General features: G+C 38.6%; 1 protein-coding gene across 3 annotated transcripts in view; it reads left to right on the plus strand.

Moving 5' to 3' along the window:
* Positions 1 to 395: 395 nt before the first annotated feature.
* Positions 396 to 27,759, plus strand: part of LOC137945270 (inositol hexakisphosphate and diphosphoinositol-pentakisphosphate kinase VIP2-like) — a 29,864-nt gene continuing 2,500 nt past the window's right edge. Inside the window, exons 1-25 of one of the 3 annotated variants that reach the window (XM_068791072.1) lie at positions 396 to 699; positions 900 to 959; positions 2,061 to 2,107; positions 8,130 to 8,213; positions 9,002 to 9,065; positions 11,457 to 11,610; positions 11,707 to 11,777; positions 12,543 to 12,647; positions 14,751 to 14,843; positions 15,042 to 15,116; positions 15,218 to 15,303; positions 15,514 to 15,720; positions 15,806 to 15,905; positions 15,986 to 16,056; positions 17,244 to 17,325; positions 17,765 to 17,923; positions 18,031 to 18,073; positions 19,690 to 19,772; positions 19,902 to 19,964; positions 20,049 to 20,123; positions 20,734 to 20,859; positions 21,066 to 21,307; positions 21,390 to 21,434; positions 21,846 to 21,912; positions 22,299 to 22,370. In XM_068791072.1, coding sequence (XP_068647173.1) covers positions 643 to 699; positions 900 to 959; positions 2,061 to 2,107; positions 8,130 to 8,213; positions 9,002 to 9,065; positions 11,457 to 11,610; positions 11,707 to 11,777; positions 12,543 to 12,647; positions 14,751 to 14,843; positions 15,042 to 15,116; positions 15,218 to 15,303; positions 15,514 to 15,720; positions 15,806 to 15,905; positions 15,986 to 16,056; positions 17,244 to 17,325; positions 17,765 to 17,923; positions 18,031 to 18,073; positions 19,690 to 19,772; positions 19,902 to 19,964; positions 20,049 to 20,123; positions 20,734 to 20,859; positions 21,066 to 21,307; positions 21,390 to 21,434; positions 21,846 to 21,912; positions 22,299 to 22,370 — 2,331 coding nt within the window. In that variant the 5' untranslated portion in view covers positions 396 to 642. Of the gene's footprint in view, positions 700 to 899; positions 960 to 2,060; positions 2,108 to 8,129; positions 8,214 to 9,001; positions 9,066 to 11,456; positions 11,611 to 11,706; positions 11,778 to 12,542; positions 12,648 to 14,750; positions 14,844 to 15,041; positions 15,117 to 15,217; positions 15,304 to 15,513; positions 15,721 to 15,805; positions 15,906 to 15,985; positions 16,057 to 17,243; positions 17,326 to 17,764; positions 17,924 to 18,030; positions 18,074 to 19,689; positions 19,773 to 19,901; positions 19,965 to 20,048; positions 20,124 to 20,733; positions 20,860 to 21,065; positions 21,308 to 21,389; positions 21,435 to 21,845; positions 21,913 to 22,298; positions 22,371 to 27,759 lie in introns of those variants that run through there. The other 2 variants (XM_068791073.1, XM_068791074.1) reach the window with 2 other exon arrangements.

Consider the following 27,759-nt stretch of genomic DNA (forward strand, 5'->3'; position numbering starts at 1 on the left):
TTATATTAAATATTTTTTAAAATAAAAAGAATTAATTTTTTTTTTCCGACAAACCCTTTCCGTTGCAGGGATCCTTCCAGTCGCAATCACCTTTAGGCCACGGTGTCGAAGAGGACCAAACGCTACGAAAGTGTTGACTGAAGGGAGACGGCTGAGATGGCGCAGCGGGGGTCAAGACGGTCTAAGCGCAAACCAAATGAGCCAAACCTTTCGGCCTTTGGGGTCAACGAAATACTTTACGTCTTGGTAATGGCGGATGGCCTGTCTTTCCACGCCACGTAGGCGTGTTGCATATTCTCGTGCTTTATCCTAGTCGGAATCCGAATCCTGGTTTTATAGTCCTCTGGCCGTTGCGCATTTTCCGCCTCTCTCTCTCTCTGCTGCTTCGTGAGACATCTCTCGCGGCCTTTCTGAAACCTCTTGTGCAGCCCATGCAAAAAATCGAAAGAAAGGGAAAAGACTCTCGCACGAGAAAGGAGGACTCAGGAGCTTTGCCTTTTTGCTTTTCGCTTCATTTTTTATCGCTTTCTGGAAGTTGCTGTCGTCGTCGGTTTTTGTTTCTCGCCGCAACTTTGATGAACAAACTTCGGACTTGTGGAATCTTACACGCGAATTCTGTGACGGAAGGAGAACAAGGAGGAAATGGAGGGGAGCGGTGGGGAGAAGATAAAGGTCGGCGTGTGTGTCATGGAAAAGAAGGTGAACTATGCGTTAGAGATTTTTGTTCTTCATCCTTTTGTGTTTTATCGTTGAAATAGATTCAGAAAGACATTTTTTGTTGTTACAATACTGCGCTCAATCTTTTATGTGTGTGTGTGTTGATTTGTTCGTGTACTCGGCTTTCTGTTGTGATGAAACTTGTAAGTTTCATTTGGTGTTTTTTCCCCTCTTTCTATCAGGTGTCGTCGGCTCCTATGGGCCGGATCCTGGAGAGATTACAGGCATTTGGTGAGTTCGAGGTATGTTCTGATTGGTTTTTCTACGACGAATGTAGGACTCTGTTTTGACTTCTCCGACTCGTGCTGTCCTTGCTTGACTGGCTGAACTAGATCGAATAAACTTTTGAATTTTGTTTGCAAATGTGGAATCAGCAAGACAGGAGCGGTATCTTCGTCTCGCTTTTACTCTCTTCTTGTCGTTTATGAGCTTGCTACCAGGTCTTACCTTCGGCTTAAGAATATTATCCCGTGACCATGTTTTTCCTACTTGCTAAAAAATGCAAAAAACCCAGTATGATGTCATTCTTTCTTATGCATCCTACACTATCTGTACACATAACATCCAAATAACAACCTGGTGATTGTTTCCTTACAAATTTTTTTTTCCTTATAGATTGTTTGAAGCGTCCACTATGCCAAAACACTTAGCTAGTTGATCACAATTAACCCATCTGCCATGGACTTCTTCATGATATCAGATCGTAGAAATCATCTGTCCTTGGATTGCTTCCACTACCTTACTCATATTGAAGTATCTCACAAGTTAAAAAAATAAAACAAATAAAAATCTAAGCATCTTTCAAGTAGTTCAGTCTAATACAGAAAGGAGACCCTGTCATGGGAACCAACATTATTGGGCCTGTTTATGAAATTATGATTGCCAAGTAAATTTCAAACAATTATAGAAGGGCACTACCAAATCTAACACTCTTTTATAAATTGTTCTATAAGAAAGCAAGAATTTTTTATATCCATTGCCTTGGCATTCTTAAAGATAAGCATTTCAAACCTGTTTGAATCCAAGTACCATCCTAGTTGAATCATGTAATCAGCCAATGGGACCTCACTTGTGATAATGAGGTGGTCCCCTATGTTAGTTTCATTAGGATGTTGTGACTTTGTTTATGAACCAGAAACATACAGCTAGCAAGATGAGGTGCATGCTTCATTTCTGAGAATTCATTAATTACTCTTTCTGCACAGTTTCCAGTAATCAGTACTTTTGTAACAACTAAAACTATTTTCTGCTCCAAATCATTTTCTGGATTTAGCATAAATATCTTCCTCTTGGTTGTATTATTGATCTGTTTTCTAATAACAGATTGCATGTTCTGCCTGCAGATTAATATTTTTGGAGACAGGGTTATTCTTGAAGATCTTATTGAAAAGTATGTTTTTTCATTTTTCCCGTTGATTTGATGTTTTTTTCTTATTCAATGTAGGGCATATCCAGTTTTTATTTATTTATTTATTTATTTCGCGGAAAGTTTAATGTCTAAGGCTTGAAGTTTTTTTTTATGTCCAACTTGAGAGGAAACTAGTTGATTCATTTGTTTATTTGATTTTTCCATATCTGCTTATTTTACTAGTAAAAGAAAAATTGCAAGGAGGCACCCACCACAAATGGAGACAGATGAATACTATGCAGAAGAGGTAGTGGAGGAGAGGGACTTTACACAAAAAGAAGTTACTAATTAATAAGAGCCTTGCTAAATTATCTATAATACAGCTATGTAGAGCAGGGAGTATGGTTAATGGGTTGAGAAAATTTCATATCATATACTGAAAATTCTGATATACCCAGATAGCAGTAGTAAAATTATGCGAATAAAATAGAAAGAAATGCTGAATATTCACTGTAGAAATCAAAGGAAATAAACGAACATAGCCACTGGTATTCGAGAGACCAGTACTCTCCCTGAGCAAAGCTCTAAAGAAACAAATCAAATCCCCCCTATTCTCTCTCTCCTTTGTACCTATATTCACCCACAGTTCCCGTAACAAACTTTTCCCACATCCCCAAGCGAAAACCGTAAAATTCCACATCAGAAAATTGTATCCACTACTCAACCGATAGTATACCAAAAATACCCATGTCCTCATTAATCTATCATCAACTATTATTTCTTCTAATTAGCCTTCAACTGCTGCTTACTCCTTCTAGAGTAAGTAAAACGAATTGGAGGTTTATCATTACCCCCCGCCCAAACTTTCACCTTGTCCTCTAGGTGAAAAGCTGGAAACTGGAGCCTCATTGCCTCAAAATCCTCCCAAGTGGCTTCAAACTCTGGTAGTCCCTTCCATTGCACCAAAACCTCCAGCTGCTGCTGCCCATTTTTTTCCACTCTTCGTATATTCAAAATGGCAGTAGGTTCAACCAATATCTCCAATTCAGCAGTCAATTGTAGAGGAAGAATTGGAGATGAATGTGATATTCCTTTTGCTCAACGAAGTTGGGAGACATGAAACATCGGATGCATGGAGGACTCTGGTGGTAGTTGTAGTTTGTAAGCAACTTTCCAACTCGTGAAACCACCTCAAAAGGTCCATAAAAACGTGCTGCCAGCTTCTCATTGCGCCGAGTAGCCAAAGAGCGTTGCCGATAGGGCCCGAGTTTGACAAACATACGATCCCCAAGCTGAAACTCTTCATCCCTCCTTTTAAGATCAGCCGTGGCCTTCATTCTCTGTTGAGCCCGCAGTAATTGCATCTTCAAATCGTCAAGATACGCATCCCGTTCCTCTAAAATTTGTTCTACTTCAAAACTGTAGTTGTCCCTGACTTATAGTGCAATAAGGAAGGAGGGTCACGTCCGTATAAGACCCGGAATGGAGTGGTACCCGTAGATGAATGGAAGTTGGTGTTATACCAATATTCCACCCAGGATAACCACTTCACCCAAGTTTTTGGTTTATCAGAAGCGAAACATCGAAGATAGGTCTCCAAACACCTGTTAACCACTTCAGATTGTTCATCTGTTTGAGGGTGGTAGGCGGTGCTGTGTCTCAAATCAGTCCCTTGGAGATGAAAGAGTTCCTGCCAAAAATGACTCATAAACACTTAGTCCCGATCTGAAATAATAGACTTGGGCACCCCATGCAATCGAATCACCTGTCTCACAAATAAATCAACCACTGTTTTGGCTGTAAATGGGTGCCTCAACACCAAGAAATGAGCATACTTGCTCAACCTATCCACCACCACCATAATAGTATCAAAGCCCGCTGACCTTGGCAACCCTTCAATAAAGTCCATGGTCAAATCCTCCCAAACCAGCTCTGGTAAGTCAATAGGCTGTAGAAAACCAGCTGGGGACATTGCCCAAGTGTTTGTTCTTTTGGCAAACCTGACAATTCTGGACGAATTCAGTCACTTTTTTCTTCATACCCAGCCAATATAAATCAACAACCATTCTTCTATATGTTTTAACCTCTCCCGAATGTCCCCCAATAGGTGTGCAGTGGTATTCACGCAATAAGGTTGAATTAAGAAAGAAGTCTCAGATAAAATCAACCTACCATTGTAAAAGAGTTGTCCATGTTCAACTTGAAACCCCACTACCTTGTCACCAACTGCCAACCTTGTGATAATTTGTTGTAAGAATGAGTCCGCTGCCACTTCTTGTTGTAAAACATCCATATCCAGCCATTGCACCCCCGGTCGGCATTGAATGTCAAAGTCATAGCCCATCAATTTCACCAACCAACGTTGATATTCAACACTTACTAGACGTTGTTCCAACAATAATTTTAAATTTTGCTAGTCAGTTCGCACCAAAAACTTCCTTCCAAGCAAGTAAGGACACCATTTTTGAATAGCCAACACAATGGCCATTAGCTCCTTTTTATAAATAGACTTCAGTTGGGCTCGTTCACTCAATACTTGACTGAAAAATGCAACCGGCCGTTGATCTTGCAGTAGAACAGCCCCTAGCCCATATCCAGAAGCGTCAGTCTCCACAATAAACAGCTTCGAAAAATCAGGTACAGCCAAAATCGGTACTGTAGTCATTGCTTCCTTCAAACGCTCAAACGCCTCGGTTGCTTCATCCATCCACCCAAATCTATCTTTTTTTAATTGATCCGTCAAGGGTCTAGCAATATCTTCATAACCCGAAACAAATTTCCGGTAGTATCCTGTAAGACCAAGGAAACCCCTTAATTCCTTAAGTGTGGTTGGTGCTAGCCAATCAACCATAGCCTGTATCTTACTAGGATCAACCGACACCCCCTCTCTAGAGATGATATGTCCCAAGTATTCTATCTTTTTTCTCCCAAAAGAATACTTAGAATTAGCATACAATCTATGTTCTTTTAATTTCTCCAAAATAACCACTAAATGATCACAATGAGCACTCCAACTTGGACTATATATCAGAATATTATCAAAGACAAATCGTCGGAGAAAAGGTTTGAATACCTCACTCATAAGGGATTGAAATGTAGCCGGTGCATTGGTAAGCCCAAAAGGCATGACCAAGAATTCGTAGTGTCCTTCATGAGTCTGGAAAGCTGTCTTGTACACATCCGCTGCTTTCATTCTAATTTGGTGGTATCCCGACTTCAAGTCCAGCTTCGAAAAGACTTGTGCTCCATGAAGCTCATCTAACAACTCATCGATCACGAGAATATGAAACTTATCCGGAATAGTTTCCTTGTTAAGGGCTCTATAGTCCACACAAAATCTCCAACTTCCGTCTTTCTTCTTGACTAAGAGGACGGGACTTGAAAAAGGGCTAGTGCTAGGCTGTATTATTCCAGCAGTCTCTCTATTTCATTTTTTAGTATTTGGGGGTACCGATATGGACGAACACTCACCGGTGAAGCTCCATCCTTCAAAATTATGGCATGTTCCTTCTCCCTTTTTGGAGGCAACTCTTGGGGCATAGCAAAAACATCCCCAAACTTCGTCAAAACTCTCTTCACCATCGCTGCCGTGTCCTCCTTCGGTTGTGACGCTGTCATTGTGGTACTCCCCAACTCCACAAGAACCCCATGTCCCTCATACTTGATAGTACGCATCATCGCCTTGAGTGAAACCAAAGTTTTGTGCAAGGAGGGATCTCCCTGTAACACCACCGCCTCATTACACAATCTAAACTTCATAACATGGGTTTTCCAATTCGTATCCGTTCCTCCTAAGGTCTCCAACCATTGTACACCCAAAATAACATCAGTGCTTCCCAATTCCCAAGGCAGAAAATCCTCCACAATTTCTATTCCTTGAAGAGTTAATTGAACCCTTTTACAAATTCCTTCCCTGGGTAGTGCCGCACCAGTGCTTAATTGAACTCCATACTTCTCTGTTGGAGATAAAAGGCAGATGCAGTTTTTTCACCACTGTAGTGGAAATAAAATTATGGGTTGCTCCTCCATCAATGAGCACGACGACTGGTTGTTCTCCGATGCTTCCCGCAATCTTGATGGTCTTCGGAAGGGTTAATCCAACTACCGAATTCAGCGACACTTCTACTATTTGAGCAGCCGCCCTAACCTCTTCTTCCTGCTGTTCACACTTCCCGTCGTAGCCATCCTCCATAACTTATTCTTCTAGCTCTTGTAAAATCAGCACTTGCAGATCCTTGTTTTTACATCTATGCCTAGTTGAGAATTTTTCATCACAACGATAGCACAAACCCCGCTCCCTCCGGTATTGGATTTCGGCTTCCGTGAGTTTCCTGAATGGCACCCTCTTCTCCATCCCATTTTTAGTCGTTTCTGCCATTGTTGTGATCCTCTCATTACCCCCAACTATGGTCCCCGCTGGTTTTGGAGTACCCAGCCCAAACTGAGTCTGCTTAATAACTCTATTTTTCTCTTCCAACTTTTGGGCCAGCTCCATGGTCCTTCCCAGCCCATTGGGCTCCAACACCCTCACCTGAGCCCGAATTTCTGGCTTAAGCCCATTAACAAAGTTGGACTCCAACACCTTCTCTGGGATATCTTCCAACGTGGAAGCCAAATCCTCAAATCGCCTTCTGTAATCTCTCACGGTGGTCTCCTGCTTCAACGACCAGAATTTCTCATAAGGAGAGCTTTCTTCGGAACTTCATAACCGTTTGAGCAATAAAGACTGAAATTCTTCCCAGTTCATGATCTTTCTCCTGCTATTTTCATACTTGAACCATTTTAACGCCTCCCTTTCCAGACATACTACGGAAGCTTCTAGTTTCTCAACTTGAGATACTCGGTTTAGCGAGAAATATCGTTCAGCTCTGTAAATCCAGTCATCGGGGTCTTCTCCCTCAAAAACTGGCAACTCTAACCTTCTGGGTCGCACTTCAAATTGGCCCTGCATATTCCGATCAACCTCGTTACCGTTTCGTCCGCTTCCGGTACTTCTCTGGATCGAGTTATCGCCAACTGCCGAGTTCAGCCCTTGTTTTGCCATCATCGACTTACTTTGCGCAGCCAGATTCCGTGTGAGTTCCTCTTGGGTACGTAAGAGCTGTTCAACTCACCCTATCAATGTTGTCAACCCTTGCTCCATGGTCGGAATCTTCCAAACCTCCTTCATCGAGCTCACCTCCTCTCTTACTAAACTCACGATTCCCTCCACCGAATCCACTCTCGACTCCATTTTGGTAGTAGCCATGTGGATCGACTAGATGCTCTGATACCAGTTGATATACCCTAGATAGCAGTAGTAAAATTATGCAAATAAAATAGAAAGAAATGCTAAATATTCACTGTAGAAATCAAAGGAATAAACGAACATAGCCACTGGTATTCGAGAGACCAGTACTCTCCCTGAGCAAAGCTCTAAAGAAACAAATCAAATCCCCCCTATTCTCTCTCTCCTTTGTACCTACATTCACCCACAATTCCCGTAACAAACTTTTCCCAAATCCACAAGCGAAAACCGTAAAATTCCACATCAGAAAATTGCCCCCAGTACTCAACCAATAGTATACCTAAAATACCCTTGTCCTCATTAATCTATCATCAACGGTTATTTCTTCTAATTAGCCTTCAACTCTGCTTACTCCTTCTAGAGTAAGTAAAACGAATTGGAGGTTTATCAAATTCCTTAAAGAAGTGCCAAAGATGCCTGGGGGTTCATGGAAGCAAATTGATAGAACTTTCATGCTTGTTTGTTACATATCACTTAATTTTCTTGATTAGCTTTTGGGTTTACTCCATAAGACCTCTCCCAAGTCAACCATTTAATCTGCAGTTGAACTGGTTTTCTCCTCAGTGAATTCCAGAACCATGGAAAATATATGGGAGGTTACTTTTTGGATTTTGTCATATCTTCAGGGGTCTTCAGATTTTCTTTTAGATTTTGTATGTTTTCTGGGTCCTCCAAGTATTTAGACCTCATGGTGTGTTATGGAGACAACCTGGTTCCTTAATCAGATTTTTTTATAATAATTGTTCAGACTATTTACTCACAGAATGCTTCTTTCAGTTGGCCTATGTGTGATTGTTTGATTGCCTTCTACTCTACTGGTTATCCTCTTCACAAGGTTGAAGCATATGCTGCTTTGAGGAAGTGAGTTCTTTAACCTGGCCAAACTTATTTTTTGTCTACTTGATTATAATGCTGTTCCTTAGTTCATTTGTAGAAAGGTGAGATTTGAAGTACATTGGTCGGTATCGATAATAAGAATTGACCTAAGTCATTCAAATAGCCAATTTTTAGAGTTTTTTTGGTTATTTATACTTTCTTATGTTGTTATCTTTTTCTATGCTTATCTGAAATGGTTATCTTTCTGAGGTGCTTTGAGTTGTCATTTACTACTTGCTTATGAAAGGTCTCTTTCATGTTCGGGTTTAAGTTAGTTAAGGAAAATGGTCAGCAAGGGTGTGTTTATTGTTTCATGGTTTTCAGGGGTGTCTGTGTAAATATACTATGTACTAGGCTGAGTATATGGATAACTTTTCTAGCTATAAATTGCAATTTTATCTCCTATCTTTTAGTTTATAGAAGTTGGTGTCAATTTGAACCCAAAATTTGTTCATATATATGCTAATGACAAATTATCTCTTACATTTTTATCTGTAGATAAGCCTACCCCTAGAAACCAGCATATACATAAACTCTATATTGTTTTTCCTGCATTGCTTTGTATGTATTTAATTATAGATATGCTGTTACAAATGAAGAGTCTTTGGACGTAGAGATGCATCACTTCTAATCAAGTGCAATGAAGGCCCAACATGAATGCATTTTTTACACGTTTATAACAATGTCTATATTTTTTCCCTTTTAAAACAGTATGTATCAGTCCATAAATGTTTTGTCAGACTCTTTTAAAATGTTTCAGTTGTGCTTTGTAGGCCATTCTTGGTGAATGAATTGGAACGACAACATCTTCTCCATGATAGGAGGAAAGTCTACGAGGTACACAGTTCAATTTTTTTTTTAAACTTTTTTCTTGCTGTTGTCCTTGGCATCATCATCATCATCAAAATTGCCATCATTAATGAGAGTTGTACCAACTATGTTGTCCACCTCAGTGAGTCCTTCATTCTGCTCATTCAGTTGACTGAAGCATGCTGAATGGTAAGGATTCATTGCATGCTATAATGCGTGACTAAACTTTTCAACAGGCTATCAATCCTACATATCTCTTATGGTTAACTGACCTCTATGCAGGGTTTGGAATTGGGTTTTTTAAAATTCACTACATTTTAAATTGTAGTTCCAGTTTTAGGATTGAAGTCACTGTAGCAGTAAAGTTTCTTTTCTTTACATAGACAAGTGTTACAAAATTCAGATCGGACATGCCGAGTTCAACGGGACCTGGTCGTCCTCTACTAGGTCTGATAATGCTAAAACCCAGGGGAAGGGGAAAAGCCAGCTGACCCGGTCGGTTTTTGTGGTTTGACTAGCCTCTCCTTCCCTGCTTTTCGACTATACAGATGGGGGAACTCTTGTTTGCATGCAGCAGGATGAAGAGGGTGTGTAGATCCTCCCCTGCTGCCAGAAAGAATGAGGGGGGGCTGCACATCAGTAAGAGAGGGAGGGAAGGACCAACACATGTCATCATATGATGTCATTCCAGTTTCACTAGACCTCCCCTGGTTGATTTTTTTAATATTGATCATGACTTCTGGAATTGCATTTCTATTTGGGTCCTATTGACATAGAATTCCTTGGAGAAATTTTCTCAGCTGCCCTTCTCTGTTCCTCTCTTTTTTCCCTCTCTTTTCCCTCCCATTTCGCTATCTCGTTTTTTTTTCTTTGTATCTCATTATTCAAACAATAGTTTCATATAAAACAGTGTTTAAAAAAACAGAAAAAATAATCCAAAGAACACATTAGCTCTGGAATTCTGTACTCTGGAGGAAAAAGATCAGAACCTACACTTTGAGTAGCACCTATTTCTAGAATCTAATTTTATTTTATTTTTATTTTTATTTTTATTTATTGTAATTATTTTTCTTTAGTGCAATAAAGCTTTCAAAAAATTAAAAAATTGATAATGCAATTTGAAACACACAAGATCCCTTTAATTCTAACCAGGATTTAGTGCCTTCTCAATAGCACCCTTTTTGGTTTCTTCAAACTATATTCCACCTTCGTAAACTTCATAATTTGTTTTTAGCCCGGCCTGATTCATCTATATGAGAATAATTTTGTCAACCTTCTCTAGTCATCATCCCCCTTAATCCTTCAATATTTAGTGGGTAAACAATTGGTGGAGAGGCACACTGTGTTGAAATTTCTTTAACTTTCTTCACCTCATAAAGGATCTTGATGGCATGATGGCAATATCTATGTTAAACTAGTGATTTGATTGGGAATGATAGCTGGCTTTTTTCTTTCTGGATTTTTGCTTTAACTCAAAATAAGTTTTATCAGAGTCAGGTTGGAAAGCTGTAGCACAGTGTGGATGTGCTTGCCTGTACCCTCCACTTTCATCAACATCCAGTGGTAGGATTGAAATATTTTTGCTTGCATCATGTATTGCATCTTATGCAAGGGTTCTAAGATGTACAATGTTAATCTGGAATATCCTATCTGTCCATCATGTCATGCTTCCTTTCTTCGTCCACCTCTGCTCTGGCAATCCTTTTGACAGTCTTACTGATTTTTCTTTCAATTTTTCATACTATTTACAAGGCACATAGTGTTAAGAATTAGACGCCCTAATTTCAAACTAACGAGAACAATAATAATAAATGCAGAAGAAGGAAAAAACAAGCACGAGAACAAACAAGATTTATATAGGTTCGCCTCTAGGTGAGACTGCGTCCTGTCTTCTGCCACTGCAGTAATCCACTATGAAGATGAAATAGTTTACAAGAAAAATCACACACACTAATAGGTGTTTTTCTCTAACCTTTTTCTCGGGCCGCAACTCAAGAGGCTCCTCGGATGAATCATCAAACCCTAATAGCAGCGCCCCAAATATAAAGAGAAAATTAGGGCAACCATGATACAAGAGTGAAATCCCCAAACTGCCCTTAATGAAACAACAGTCACTATATCATGGACCTTTCGGGGGCTCCCTGCCCCCCACGACGACCTTACCACGAAGGTCGATCTACGTACCTACTCAACGTAGGGCATTGATTAGGCTCCACAACTTAACTCATGGTGCTTTTTGAAAAAAATGATGTTTGCTTTCCTGGGTCATGTTTTTCATTCACATGAATACATGCTTATGTGAATCACATACATTATATATATATATATATTTTCAGCTTATGCAAATTTCTGTTTTCTTGGTTTCTTTAAACCATGATGTCTTTAGCTTGAAGTCTAACACGTTTCTTTCATACCAAGTGTCTAGAGATGTATGGAATTCCAGTCCCACCTTATGCTCTTGTTAATAGGGAATACCCTTATCAAGAGCTTGATTATTTTGTTGAGCAAGAAGATTTTGTTGAGGTTCATGGAAAGCGTTTCTGGAAGCCTTTTGTTGAGAAGCCTATAGATGGTGAGAAAATGCCTTATTCTTTTTGTGGATAATATGTGGATAATATGGTTCATCTGACAAATTTTATGTTCATCTGCTATCTTCATATTGTCGAAGGGGATGATCACAGCATAATGATATACTATCCTAGTTCTGCTGGTGGTGGTATGAAGGAACTGTTTCGGAAGGTGAGGGTGTTCAATGATACAATACCCACTCACTGTTTGTAGCTTTCAGTTGGGATATATGACAGGATGTGATGTTATTCATAAAGCTTATTGCAGTTTGCAATCTCAATGCTGAAGCTCGAGTCCCCGGGGTTGTCCATTATGAATCTATTATGATTAAAAAATTTGCATACTAAGTGTAGTGATTGAAGATTCACAATTTAGACAAAATGAAAATGTTTTATAATCATTTTGTTGTCATCCTGTGTAGAAACACCGAAAGCCAAAAGAAAACCGAACAATTCAGTTGAACATAAACTACTGCTTTGTAAAGACATGGACTATATGGCATGATATATGATTAGAAGCTTTATATTTATGCATTTAGTTACTTTGAGATGTCTGAGGTGATTATTTAAGCTAATCTCACGAATATATTGTTAGGAACAACCGCCATAACTTTCTTGATTGCACCGTGCTTAGGGCCTGTTAATTTTTTGTGATTCTGAAAATAAAGAATAATTGTTTTAATAATATAAAATTGGTGCTTTGTTGAAGTAGTATGTTTGAAATATGGTTTATCTACTGGAGAACACTTCAATTCATCTGTCCAGATTGTATTCGGACCTAATATAATGTCAAATTCAAGGGTACTTAATCCAAAATGAAGGCAACTTTTAATTAATAGGTCTTACTTTGGTTATCATTCATGATTAGCAAAGTTTATTTTTTTCCTTTTTCTTTGTGAAATCATTAATTTGCATTGTGTTGTATTGTGTAATGCAGGTTGGTAATCGATCAAGTGAATTTGATCCAGAAGTTAGGAGAGTGAGACGTGAGGGATCGTACATATATGAAGAATTCATGCCAACTGGTGGAACAGATGTGAAGGTAGCTTCGACTTTTTTTTTTTTTTGTGTGTGTGTGTGTGTAGAAAGTTAGTATTGTTTATGTCATTGTCTTCTCCCTTGATTAAATCCTTTATTTTATTACTCTCTTTTTTTTTTTTGGATAAATCATACTAGTTTATGCTTGTCACCATTATTATTTTTGTTTTAACATTTTTCTCTTTAGTCTGAAATGTTTGGTTTATTTCTATAGTTCTCTTGATAGTTATGCTGTGCTTGTTCACTGATTCGTTTTTGCTCAAGTGCTTGACTTTGGAAGCACATCTTTTAAAATGGGATTTTGGAGAAATTAATTACGAACAGAATCTGTAGGCTAATACATGAAATTTTTTTGAAGGATTGTTCTTAGGTATACTTATCCAGGGAATTAGAGGTGAGAGGCAGGGGTTTGTCAGTATCATCCAATGGTCTGATATCAGGTTGTTGGGACCAGCAAAGGAATTTCCATTCATTTTACCATGGTATTTATGGATGAATGGTGATTTTTGAGCTTTCAGTATGAAGCAGAAAGTCTCCCTCAAATCTTGTAATTTCTCTCGTTTTATTAATACATATTTTTCAAAAAAAAGAAAAAAAGGATGAAGCAGAAAGCACAATCAATTTTTTTGGAGCTTGTCTGTTGATCCACTCTTTAACTGAATAGTAATGGTGTTTGTTACGGTAATCTCTGCCCCTTTGGTTATGTAGAGTCTGTTGTAGATTGCTCAGCATGAATCGCATGTGAATCCTTTTTTTGAAGAAAGTGATAATTTATTAAAGAGAAGAAAAACAAAACAGAAATTATAGGAGCTCTCCCCTTAGGACAAGGGATTGGAGGGAAGCTTCGTTTTTAGCAAGAGAATCAGCAAGCGAATTCACTGAACTCGGGATATGAGTCCAATAACATTGAAGGGGGGAAATAATGTCAAAATTTTATGAAGTACATTCCAATGCCACTAAGGGGGGTTGGAGGAGGTTGAACACCAGCTGATGACGGCCTGCGAGTCACCTTCATCGTTTGTCATCGTATGTGAGTTCTTCAATCAACAATCAAGTGTCTGCAGAAAACTCCTATAGGCACAAATTTTAGTTGTCCATTGCTTTCACGAATTTAGAATGGAGAGATCCAGCATAATTGCATTTCAAGGGGCTCAACCACTTATTGGATTTGGCATAGAACAAGCTTTTTTTCTTGACTCGAATTTGTTAGGGGAATTCCTTGCTGATTGCATTGCCTCATGTAATAGGTTATATAGAGGACAGGTGTTGTGGCTGAAAATGGGTGATTCTTTTGCCCGCTTCAATTATCTCTTACTTGTTACCTGCTTCATTTGGAATAGGTGAAGGGTATTCTATTAACCATTTACACTATTACCCTTCAAGTAAATAATTACTATTCGGTAAAATAAGAAATTAACTTAAAACTCTAAACAATAATAAAAGTTATAAAATAATATTAAAATCATATAAACGCATAGGAATGTTTACTAAAATCATAAGAAATAAGTCATCTACTTCATTCTACTAAAGAAATATAATGAAACCATCCTTAGTGGATAACCAGCTATGTGAGACCCTTTCACCCATATCTATTATATTTATTGGACAGCATTGGTAAATCTGTAATTTTACCATAAAATTTAAACAGGTAAAAGGTTTTATTCTGTACAATGGATGAATAAAAGGGTGATCAGCTAAAATTGCTAGCAATAGGAGGTTAGTCATATGGGAGAACTCATCCATTGGGAGTGACTTACTGTCCTATTAAACTTGTTGATGGAGACTCGAGGTTGGGGTATAGGGTGCTCCGTTCTTTGGGGGCTGATTGCTGTAGCATATTTAGCTGCTTTGTTTTTTCTTCTTCTTCTTTGTCTCTCTCTCTATATATATCTCTAAAATTCTTTGTTGATGCATTTGGATAATTTTTTTTTTAAACGGACATCTGGATATGTATGTTTACCTTTTTGAATCTTCTGATTATTTGCCAAACTAAACATCCCAACTTTGGATATGCTTGGTGGTGTTTTACCACTCTCACCTGTCTTTGCATGTTAGTAGCCTTAATATGTGAACAAAACGAACGCTTGGAATGTCTGTTGTATCACAGGTATATACTGTTGGTCCGGAATATGCACATGCTGAAGCAAGAAAGTCTCCTGTTGTTGATGGGGTTGTTATGAGGAATCCCGATGGCAAAGAAGTATGTCCACTCTTGCCATCTTCAAGTTTTTTAAAAATTATAAATTCTAAACTCAAAGGTGATGGCTTATCTGTTTATCTAGGTCAAGTTCTTTATTGCAGCTGTTGTTATACCATCATATGTGTCTCACATCTATACTGTATGTATGTACTGAGTCTTCTTGTGTTGGGCTTGTAAAATGTTTGGCTTGATGTGCAGGTTCGATATCCAGTATTATTGACTCCTGCTGAGAAGGACATGGCGAGAGAAGTTTGCATTGCATTCAGGCAAGCGGTAAAGTTATTTAGATTCCTCCATACCTTTCCATTCGTCATTTTTTGTTTGGTTCTGTTGTAGTGCATTAGTTAGTTACTGTATTTTTTTATTTATATCAGGTCTGTGGTTTTGATCTCCTACGCTGTGAGGGAAGGTCATATGTCTGTGATGTGAATGGTTGGAGTTTTGTGAAGAATTCCCCCAAGTAGTACTCTCATTCTTTTTAATGTATAACAAATACCTGCTCATTATCTGCTCATTGGCTTAAACTAGGGAAGTAAAAATTTGAAGAACATCTTTATGTTGCTTGGGACTATTTAAACCAAAATGTGGCATACTCAATTTATATTTCTTATAGATTCGTCTTTACTGAAGTGTAACAATTCCGTACTGAAATCGACCTATCTGTATATAGGTATTATGATGATGCTGCATGTGTTTTAAGAAAAATGTTACTTGATGCTAAAGCCCCACATCTCTCCTCAACAATTCCACCAACACTGCCATGGAAAGTTAGTGAACCAGTTCAAGCTTCTGAAGGTCTAACTCGTCAAGGTAGTGGAATAATCGGCAAATTTGGGCAGTCAGAGGAACTGCGTTGTGTTATTACTGTAATCCGTCAGTAAGCCCTAACTGTCATGTTGTCTTATTCTTTCTGACTGCTTTTATTAGTAATTCCTGTTTTCTTATATTTTAACCCTTGATAGTGGTGATCGGACACCGAAGCAGAAGGTGAAACTCAAAACTACTGAGGAGAAGCTATTGAATTTAATGCTGAAATATAATGGTGGGAGACCTCGGTCTGAGGTGCATTTCTTCTGAATCTTTTATTAGTTTTGCCACTTCAAAGCCTAAAGATGGTTTACTTATATCTTAAATTCTGGCAGACAAAGCTTAAGAGTGCTGTTCAGCTTCAAGATCTTTTGGATGCTACACGCATGCTAGTACCACGAAGAAGGTATTATTCTGAAACCATGTTTCAACAAAAACTGTTTAGTTCTTTTGATTAATACATCCACTTCTATATTTCTTTCTCAAAAAAAAAAGCACTACTATATTTCTTTCTTTTGAGTAATACATACACTAAATACTTATCTAGTGATTGATTTGTTTATAATGAAGCTGAAGATAGCATAATATTAGATGTGTCTTGTGTTACCACTTAATCATCATCTCATCCTTGTATGTAATTTCTCATTCTGCAAGTGTCTCAGTTCTTATGATTTTTTCATTGTTTCAGCCATGCCATACCAGATAATTACGCAATTAGATGTGTCTGACTTACTATGTTCTCATTTCTACGAATCTGTTGGTACTTCATCTTGTGACTTATTTTTTAGGTTAACAACCAAGTCTGTGACCTTTTGCCCCTACTATGCACTAGAACATATCCATGCAAGCTGTTCATGAATTTTCTCGGATATGAGAGAATAAAGGGTTGTCCATGGAAACCAGTAGGTCAACATGTACTAGTTGTTCCACTCTATCTGCATTTCTACAACCAACAACTCAGTTGCAATGATACACAAATGACATTCTTGAAGTAAATGGAAGAGATAAAGAGTAATGTGCAGTTTGCCCATTATTTAAGATGCTGCTCTGTGTACTTTCGCGAGAATTTTGTACTGACTCATCTTTTTTCCTTCAGGTAGAAGTAGCATTATTTTTCAGAGTAGCAATCTTCAAAAGATATAGGCATAACATTATTTTGTGTTTCCTTGTCCACTGTCAATAGGTATTTATTGACATGAGCATGCCTACATTTCCTTGTCCAATGGTCAGTTTCTAACTTTTGAAGGTAGCACTCTGAATTAAAAATGAAGATGGTCATATAGATGCATTCTATAAACTAGATCTTGTAATTCCTTCATGAGCTTCTTCATGATAAAGTGTTTTTTTATTTTAAATAATAACATGTTCACCATTATGGTATCAAGAGTACTGTTTTTGGTACCTGGAGGTCAGATACATCTTGGCCATATAGCTGATATTAGGTGTTCTGCTAGTCTGATCAGAAAGGCTCTCATGTTGATGTTATGTATCAGCACCCTTCTATTTTTAGAAAGTATTATATCAAACAGTATGTGGACATTGGTCAGATTTGTGAACTTGATACTAAGTGGTTATCAACAATTCATTTTTTAGGTTTGATCGAGAGAGTGACAGTGATGCTGAAGACATTGAGCATGCTGAGAAGCTTCGTCAAGTTAAAGCTGTTCTTGAGGAGGTTATTGTTTGTTTTCTCTTAAAAGACTTCCTTTAAATTTCTAACATTCCCACAGCTCCTACTTCTGTGGTTGTTGTGATTACATCTACAGTTAGCAGCATGTATAATCTGCTTAATTTCTAAACAAGTAGGGTCATTTCAGATCTGTCGGTGCTTCCATGTATTTTTATCTTTATAAGTTAAAAATGTTTCTTGAAGTTAACTGCTTGTGTTAGTATTGTTCTTTTCCTCCCAAATTACCCTCTCTTGTTTGTGGAATTTGAGGTGATTGTTTTGCCTCTTTGTTTTTTTCTTTCTGCTGACCTTTCTACTTTCCTTTCCCTTCTCTATGAGTGAATGTGCAGTTTTAAGTCCTTGTAGTTGTTACAGAGAAAAAAAGAGTCCTTTGGTTCATGTTTAAATGTGATCTGCTTGTCTGAGTATGAGACTTCACTTGCAGGGTGGACATTTTTCAGGTATTTATAGAAAGGTACAACTGAAGCCTTTAAAATGGATTAAAGTTCCAAAAAGTAATGGTGAAGGTGATGAAGAACGTCCTGTTGAAGCTTTGATGGTTCTTAAATATGGAGGTGTTCTTACACATGCTGGAAGAAAGCAGGTAACGAGACCTCTTCCCCCCCTTCCCACCGAAAAAAAAAGAGGACAAGTTAATAAAGTATGGATCTGTTTTTTTATGTATTTTATTTATTAATCTTTCCTTTTCAGGCAGAGGAGTTGGGAAGGTATTTCAGAAATAATATGTATACAGGTTTCTGTCTGTCCTTTAATAGCATTATTTTATTGTGTTGAGTGAGTTGTTTTAACTTAAATTTTGAATCATGTTTTGCATTTATTTTACTTTTCTTTTTGTAACCACTTCAACCTTTTACCTCCATAAGTGGAACTAGCTTTCATGTACCACACTGATCTTTGGCTCTTTTTTTTCACATTTTTTATGCGTCCTTTTCTGTGTCTTTTACACTTCTTGTGTGTTTAGAAACTTGTTCTTGTCTATAAAACTTTTGCCCACATTTCCTAAACTAAACTAATGATGGTTTTCCATCAGTGAAGACTATTCTCAGGATTGAAGTGATCTCTATTATACAGTTAGAATTATTTGAAGCAATTATCTATAAAGAGAATCAAGTTCCACTTACCCCAAAATTCTTATTTGTAATGATGGAGTCTGACATCTTGAGCTGAAAATCTTATTCTGTTAAGCTATTTATATTTATTGTCTAAAACAATAGTTTGGAGCATTTGGAATATTAGAATTTAATTCAGAGGCAATTCGCAAACAACAAAGTACACTTATGGTGATGGGCAAAAAACTTTGCTGGATGCTTTTTCTTTTTCATAACAGACACTTTCTAGCTCATCTTTTTAGAAATTGCTTCTAAGTTGCAATGCCATGTCCCATCTTTCTTACTTGTTTCTAGTGACTGACCCTTACAATCACTTTCCATTTGCCTGGGGATGTATTTTTATCTTCTTTGTTTTTTTGATAAAGATGTATTTATATTATCAAGAGAGAATTTACGAAGGAAGAGGGAGCAAATCCCTATGCTCTCTGCTTCGCTATCACATCTGTTGCCGAATTTGTAGATCTCGGAATGTGAGACCAAATACAAGAGAGTAGTGAGGTAATTTCTAAAATCTCCCGAAAGATGTCTCAATGGCGCCACGATGGAGGGGAAGCACACTCGCACCAGCCAATGACCATCTTTGAGTCCCCTTCAATGTGAAGGGACCATTGCAATTGTCTCTGAAAATACGAAGCCCATTGAGGAGGCCATAGAGCTCAGCCGACGTTGAATTGGAAATGCCTAAAGGGCTGGCATAAGAGAAACACTGATAGCCGAATGAATCCGAAATAACTCCCCCAAAGCCAGCGATCCCAGGATTGCCGAGAGAAGAGCTATCAAAATTCAACTTTAGGTAACCAGCTTTTGGGGGAGTCCACTCTTGCATGACTTGGACCTTGGTCCCAATGTGCATATTTGCCAAATTGATCTAGTTTTCACAGATAGAGGTACCCTTGAAGGAGGAAAAAGACTTCTTAGTCAAAAGCCATGAGGAAATTTGGCTCGACACCCTGTCCGCTACTCTTACTTCTGATTCACTTCTAGTATCGAAACGTCTTCGATTACATTCATTCAAATAATTAACTAAGTGGGGATGTATTTCTGCCTTGATCTACCTTTTGAAGTAATGCTTTTTCTATGTAGGATGAAGTTCCTTTCATTTTAAACTTTCTAGATTGTTGATTAAATATAATTCACACAGCGTCTCTTGCACTCCAGTATATGATGAAAAGTGAAGACTATCATGGATGGCTTTGTCATTCTTTTACTAATCATTTGCACTGTATTTGAGATTTTACAGGTGAAGGAACTGGCTTGCTTCGACTTCATAGTACTTATCGTCATGATTTGAAAATATACAGCTCAGATGAGGGGCGTGTGCAGGTATATCTTACTATACTGTTTGGGATATGAAGCTTTCAGTTTTTACTTTTTGAAGATGCTTGCTCCAGCATTTTTTTGTTTGCCCCATCAAGCGAAAATCTTATTTTATTAGTTGCTATTCTTTGGAAGATGTCTGCAGCAGCATTTGCAAAAGGGCTTCTGGACCTTGAGGGGCAACTAACACCAATCCTGGTTTGTTAAATCTCTATCTTAGACTCTTTTATTTGTTACTTGTTATGGTTTATAAGTAACTTGTATATCTCTGTCTCTCTTTAGGTGTCTCTTGTTAGCAAAGACTCTTCAATGTTGGATGGACTGGATAATGCTAGTATTGAGATGGAAGAGGCAAAGGTTGGAATGTTAAAACCTCATTTTTTTTGTAAATGTTGTAATTTTCTCTTTGTGCTGTCTGAGATTTTGCATTTGTTGCAGAGGAGTTGGGGGGGGGGGGGGGGGGGGGGGGGCGCTTACAATGAGGGATTGGACGGTGATCCCCTCTTTAACTAAAGAATCAGCAGCAATATTTGCTGATTTAGGAACATGAGTCCCATCACAATGGATAAATCTAAATTTCAAAAAAAGGCTGCCAATGATGCCAAGGAGGATCCTAATTGCCAGTACACTTGCTAATAACACACTTGGTGTTGCCTTCAGTGTGGAGCCTCTCTTGAAAGCAATTGCTGAAAATCTGTTGGATAACTCTTATCAATAAATTTATTAATCTGAGTAATAGTCGAATTCATAAATCTTTCCCCTGAAAACAGCATAAATAAGATTCCACGGAGAAGAAAAATAATGTAGAAATATTTTAAGAGCTTTAGTGTTAGTTTTTGTGATTTACTTACAATTTGATCTGTTGTGACGTGCACAGCACGTGAAAAATTTGTCCTTCTCTTCTTTTTCCTCTCTCTGAACAAATATGTATGAAGGTTGAGACTTCTCTGAATTACATCTTCTGCAGACTAGATTGCATGACATCATAACTAGTGAACCTAAGGCAGCTCAACGCAACCAATCTGCTGAATTTCCATGGATGGCTGATGGTGCAGGTCTGCCTCCAAATGCATATGAACTACTGCCTAAACTGGTCAGTCCTTGTGTCTAGGCACGCCCATCCTCTGTTTCTTGTTTTAGTCTTTTTTTTTAAAAACAACAAAAAGCATTAATTTGTTTTGGTCACTGTTTATATTTTTTTTATAAACTAAACTTTAATTATGCGTATCTCGTTGAATTTACAACAAATATTTGTTACTCTTCTTTATGTTGCTATTTTTTCCCTTACTATGATTCTAGGTAAAATTAACAAAGAAGATCACAGCGCAAGTGAAGCTTCTTGCTAAAGATGAGAATGAAAAACTTGCACAGTCGAGTTCCTATGCAGTGCTTCCCCCATATGACCAAGCGAAGGCACTTGGAAAGACTAATATAGATGTGGATCGGATTGCAGCTGGATTACCTTGTGGCAGTGAGGGGTTTCTCCTGATGTTCGCTCGCTGGAAGAAGCTCGAGAGGGACTTATATAACGAACGCAAGGAGTATGTGTTTTAAAAGAAGGAACTTCTATTGGTTGTTTCTTTCCCATGTTTCTTGATTTTTACTGATACTCTATCTGTACAGACGGTTTGATGTCACACAAATTCCGGATGTATATGATTCTTGCAAGTAAGTATTAATTTCTGATTATGTCCATAGTTTCAGTGTAAAATTGTCCGCCTTGTTAACCTATCCTTCACCATCATTAGGTTGACCTGGTAGTTCTGAAACATCTAGATCATGTCCATTTTCAGGACGACATAATAAGCAGATTTTGGTTTCCCAAAACAACCTTAAAATGAAAAAAAAAATAGATAATGAGATATCATGGTTGATAAGAAACTGCAAGCCACAGCAAGGCACCAGGTTGTCACCATCAGCTTGGCTGAGTAACTTCTATTCTCAAATGATTCTTAAAACAAATTTGAATATGAAAAGGTTCGTATCTATGAAATGTACGCCAATGACAAGTCCATGGTCTTTTATGCTTATATCTGGTTCCCTTCCATGCTTATTTTTGTCTCTGTTTGATTATCACAGATATGATCTCCTACACAATGCACATCTTAATCTTGAAGGACTGGATGAACTCTTCAAAGTTGCCCAGGTATTTGGAGTGGCTACATGGTTGCAGTTTTGGGTAATGAGTCGGCCACTATGCTTATTGTATGTTAAGGCTGCAATGTGCCACTATGCCATGATCTTTGGCATTTTGTTGTTGTTGAATTTGAGCCAGTTCCTCTCAAAATGATTAGCTGAAGTTAGGAGATTTCTTTCCAACTTTAACACAAGATTTTTCCAAACCCAAACTGGTGTTGGACTGATTCTCTCACAACAACATTACTTACTGTCAGACATTAATCTGAGATATGGCAGTGGAACACATGCATAACTACAAAATGGTGGTGTTTTTTATCCTCTAACAGTTATGAACCTTGTTACTGGGCCATCCTAAGAAGCTCACTGTCATATTTTAACATTTGACTTCCTCAGTTACTTGCCGATGGTGTAATACCTAATGAGTATGGGATAAATCCTAGGCATAAACTCAAGATTGGCTCAAAGGTATGTATTCGAGGAATTATCAGCCCTTTTTGTTTTTTCTAGGTTGTCTTGATTATGTTCTGTAATTTTAGCCATATAAAAAATTCAGGAGTTTGTGGACTGAGCCTTTGGTTCAATGGCCACATGGCTGGTTCTGAATTTGAGGTATCAGATTATGTCTCAAAGATCTATCAATCTTCAAGTGTGTTTTCTTCAGATGCTCAAAACTTCTAAAAAAAATTTGTATTATGACAAAAAAAGATAAAATGAAAATAAAAAATAAAACAAATACACACAGATAAGATTAATGTGTAATTTTTGAAGAAAAAAGAAAGAAAGAAGAAGGAGAAGAAGAGATAAGGTTAAGAGTTAATTGGTGGTTGTTGAGATGACACAAGTGACATGATTGCTGATCTTGTAAAACAGAGAACCGAAAAATAAGAACAGAGGTTGAACGAATGGTTTTCCGATGATTTATTCTTCTCCGTTTAGGAGGTATTTATAATACATTACAAGGTGATTTTAGGATCAATTTAGATCCTAAAATCAAGGAATAAAATATAATCACGGGATCGGAGGAAACAATCACGCTATACAGTTTCCTCCGATCACGTTATACAGCTATACATTCCAACACTCCCCCTCAAGTTGGTGCATAGATATCAGTCAAACCCAACTTGTCAATTATACCATGAAATGCTTTCCCTGATACTGCCTTCGTGAGCATATCCGCCATTTGACTCGCAGATTGGATGAAGGGGAATTGTATAATCTTTGCATCGAGGTTCTCTTTGATGAAATGACGATCAACTTCAACATGTTTAGTGCGATCATGTTGAACTGGATTTTGTGCAATTGCGATAGCTGCCTTGTTATCACAGTGAAGATTCATAGGTTTGTCGTATTCAATCCCTAGGTCTCTCAGTATATTCCGTATCCATAACAACTCGCATACACCATGAGCCATACCTCGAAATTCAGCTTCAGCACTTGATCTGGATACTACCTTCTGTTTTTTGCTTCTCCAAGTGACAAGATTCCCTTCCACAAAAGTAAAGTAACCCGATGTGGATCTTCTGGTTGTCTGATCACCTGCCCAATCAGAGTCTGTATACCCTTCAATACTAGAGATACCATTTTTTGAGAATAACAAACCTTTTCCTGGAGCACTCTTTAAGTATCTCAAGATCCGATATACTGCTTCCATATGTTCTTCACTTGGTGCATGCATGAACTGGCTCACAACGCTTACTGCATATGCTACATCGGGCCTTGTGTGGGATAGGTAGATTAATCTTCCAACTAATCGCTGATAACGCCCTTTGTCTGCTGGAATTTGATCTGGAAGAATTCCGAGTTTATGATGCATTTCCATCGGCGTCTCTATTGGTTTACAGTCAAGCATTCCGGTTTCAGCTAGAAGATCCAACACATATTTTCGCTGTGAAAGGAAGACTCCATGTTTCGATCTTGCAACTTCAATCCCCAAAAAATATTTATGTTGTCCGAGATCCTTCATTTCAAATTTAGTAGCTAAATACTCTTGTAAAGCTTGCATTTCACCTGGGTCATCTCCTGTCACGACCATATCATCAACATATACAATTAATGCTGTTACATTTCCTTCTTTGTGTTTTATAAACAAAGTATGATCTGAGTTACTTTGTTTATAACCAAACTCCTTCATTGTAGTCGAGAATCTCCCAAACCATGCTCTAGGTGACTGTTTCAGCCCATACAATGACTTCTTCAATTTACAAACTTTACCTCGAGACAAAGAACCATTTTTTATACCTGGTGGTAGTTCCATGTAGACTTCTTCTTCTAAGTCTCCATTGAGGAAGGCATTTTTAACGTCAAATTGTTGCAGAGGCCAGTCTCGATTTGCTGCTATAGATATAAGAATACGAATTGTATTAATCTTAGCTACTGGTGCAAAAGTATCCTGATAGTCTATTCCATACCTTTGCGTATATCCTTTTGCAACTAGCCGAGCTTTATATCTGTCAATGCTTCCATCCGGTTTGAGTTTCAATGTGAACACCCATCGACATCCAATTGTTTTTACTCCTTTAGGTTGGGGAACAAGTTCCCAAGTGGCATTTTTTTGTAGAGCCTCCATCTCTTCGTTCATCGCTTTTTTCCATTTTGGATCAGCTAATGCATCCTGCACATTACTAGGAATAGAAACCCTGGATAATTGATCAACAGTAAATGCATATGATTTAGTCAACCTATGGGAGGACACATAGTTATTGATTGAGTATTTGGTCTTTGCTTCAAGATCAGGTTCATACTGTTTTTTTGGAACTCCCCTATTCAATCTTTGTGGATATCTAGAGGTTATGTTTTCTGTAGGAAGACATGTTTCAGTAGACTCATCAAACATAGGATTCGTATTTACCTGAGGAGGAACATTCTGGGTTGATTCTTCAGTTGTTGGTGCAGACGGGGGCAACTCTGGGGGTTCTTCAGGTGAAATTACTGAATCATAGTCTTGTTGCACATCATGACACTTAAAAAATTCATTCACCGCTTCTAACTCCTCAATAACTTTGGCACCTCTTTCAACATCTCCGTTAACTTCGTGTGGAACATTCTCTTCATTTGAACTCTCCCCCTGAAGAGATGTCCAAGAAACTCCCCCTGAATAATAAGGGACTGATTCATGGAATGAGACATCTAAAGTCACATGGAGCTTGTTGGTGTGTGGATCATAACACCGATATCCTTTTTGAAAATCAGAGTAGCCAACAAATACACATCGCTTGGCACATGGATCAAGTTTATTTCGCAAGATCTTTGGGATATGAACATAAGCGGTACACCCAAAAATTCGGGGTTCAAGATTTGGAAGATGGGGAATTGAAATCAGGGATTGAAGCTTATGTAGAGGAGTTTGAAAATCCAGTACTTTAGAAGGGGTGCGATTGATGAGGTAGGCAGCAGATGTGATAGCTTCACCCCAATAAAATCGAGGCATGTTCATGCCAAAGAGAGAGGCACGTACTACTTCCAAAAGTTGTCTATTCTTTCTTTCTGCCAATCCATTCTGTTGGGGAGTATAGGTGCAAGAAGTCTGGTGACGAATTCCATGGGTAGTCAGAAAAGTTTCGAGAGAAGCATTAACAAACTCAGTACCATTGTCAGATTGCAAAACACGAATCTGCTTTTGGTATTGAGTATGTATCATGGTATGGAATTTCTGAAATGCTAGACTCACATCACTTTTGTGGATAAGCAGAGATACCCAAGTCATTCTAGTGCATTCATCAATAAAAGTCACAAAGTAACGGGCTCTAGAAATAGAGGGAATCTTGGCTGGACCCCAAACATCAGAATGAATAACCGCAAAAGGTTCGAAACTTTTATTCAAACACGGGAAATAAGCAATACGGTGGCTTTTAGCCAATTCACATGTGTCACAATGAAAATGCACATCAGTCAAACCTGAAAAAAGTTGAGGTCGCAATTTCTTAAGATAACCAAAGGAAAGGTGGCCTAATCGTCGGTGCCATAACCATACAGTTGTTTGAGCATTATCTTCACTACTAGCTTGATTTGTCTGACTGATTTTCGATCCCCCGTTTTCTTGCAACTCCAAATAGTAGAGTTTGCCCCGTCTAACACCATAACCAAGAATCTTCCGGGTTAGAATGTCCTGAAAGACACAAAATGAGGGCCAAAAAGTTACAGTACAAGCAAGAGTGGAAGTAATTTGGCTAACAGACAAAAGGTTATATTCAAGAGAGGGAACCACAAGGACAGTATCTAATGTCAGATTATTGGATAAGATAACAGATCCTTCCCCAGTAATAGGAGAGGTACTACCATTGGCTGTTGAAATAACAGATTGTGGAGAGGGTAGGATGGATTGTAACTGACTGGGATCCCTTGTCATGTGATCGGATGCACCTGTATCAATAATCCAAGGTCTATTCTTAGAATGTACAGAAAATACTAATGCATGATCGAGAATACCTGGATGAGCAACATTTGCAGTAGGTAGCTCCTGATTATCTTCCATGGATGTCACCATAGCTTTCCCAGCAGTCTTGTTACGGGGATTTTTCGAGAAATCCCACCACTCCGGATAGCCAATAATCTCATAACACCGGTGTTGTGAATGTCCTTTTTTTCCGCAGTGAATACATACACGATTGTTACCTTTGCCAGAGGATTGAGGGTTCCGACTGTTTGATGATCCTTGTCGGCTTTGGTTGACCAACATCGCCGAGTTCTCGGAGACTGGGCGATAGCTTCCCATTGTCTGTCTCTGTTGATATTCGCGTCTGACATAGGCATAGGTACTTTCCAAATCAAGTTTGGGATCTTTTCGCAAAATTTCTCCACGAACTTGATCAAATTCGGAGTCAAGCCCACTGAGAAAAATATGAACCCGAAGCCTAGCCATTGCAGAGTGCAACTGGATTAGCCCTTCGACTGTTCCTTCCTGAGATATAGTTCGATGATCAATCTCTTGGAAAATAGCAACTAGTTCATTGTAGTATGTGGATAATGGTCTACCATTTTGTTTGGTAGAAAAAGATCTCTGGTTCAGCTCAAATATACAAGTTTCATCGGATCCATCATAGAATGTTTTTGATACTGCTTCCCATATCTCCTTGGCAGTGGAGAGGCGAATAAATCGCTGCATGAGTAATGGACTCATGGAGTCAATAAGCCAACTTTTAACTCTTTGATTTTCAGTAATCCAAACTCCAAGATTAGCATCACCAGATGCTGGTTTTTTTGTTTCGCCGGTGAGGTATCCAGCTTTGTTGCGTGCGCCAATTCGCATCTCCATAAGTTGGGACCATAATGAATAATTGGTCTCATCGAGGATAATTCCAGTTGGAAACGCAGAATTATCTTGGTGGACTATAATCTGTGGTGATGGGATAAGGTCGGTAGATGCGCCTGTAGGGGTGGCCATCGATCTGATTTTTTTTTTTTTTTTTTTAATCCGGTCCGGTTTGGTTCAGTCCGGTCCGGTTCGATCTGGTCCGGTTCGGTACGATCAGGGCGGATTCAATTCTGGTCCGCTCCAGTGCTGGTCTGATCCGGTTCGAGTTTAGACCGGTTCGGTCCGATTCGGTCGACCCGCCGGTCTGGGTCGACAAAATAAATCAACAGTACCTAAGTTTAAAAAACATACCGTCGTCTTTGGCAACGGCAACGGAGCGTCACCTTCGGTTCGGAAAAGGGTGGTGATGCCGTCGTCGGTGCTCGTCGGCGATCGTCGGCGATCGTCGGAACTCGTCGGCGACGTGATTCCGACGACGTAAAAAAAAAACGTTTCGTCTTCGGCAGCCTTCGTCTTCGGCAACGGCTGTCTTCGTCGTCGGCAACGGCAACCTTCGTCTTCGGCAACGGCAGCGGAGCGTCGGATTCTGTCGTAATAGTGTGG

The sequence above is a fragment of the Aristolochia californica genome, unplaced genomic scaffold, assembly GCF_029961685.1.
Source record: "Aristolochia californica isolate CCGP_79_NKW_82.1479 unplaced genomic scaffold, dmAriCali1.0.hap1 SCAF_12, whole genome shotgun sequence".
Lineage (NCBI taxonomy): Eukaryota > Viridiplantae > Streptophyta > Magnoliopsida > Piperales > Aristolochiaceae > Aristolochia > Aristolochia californica.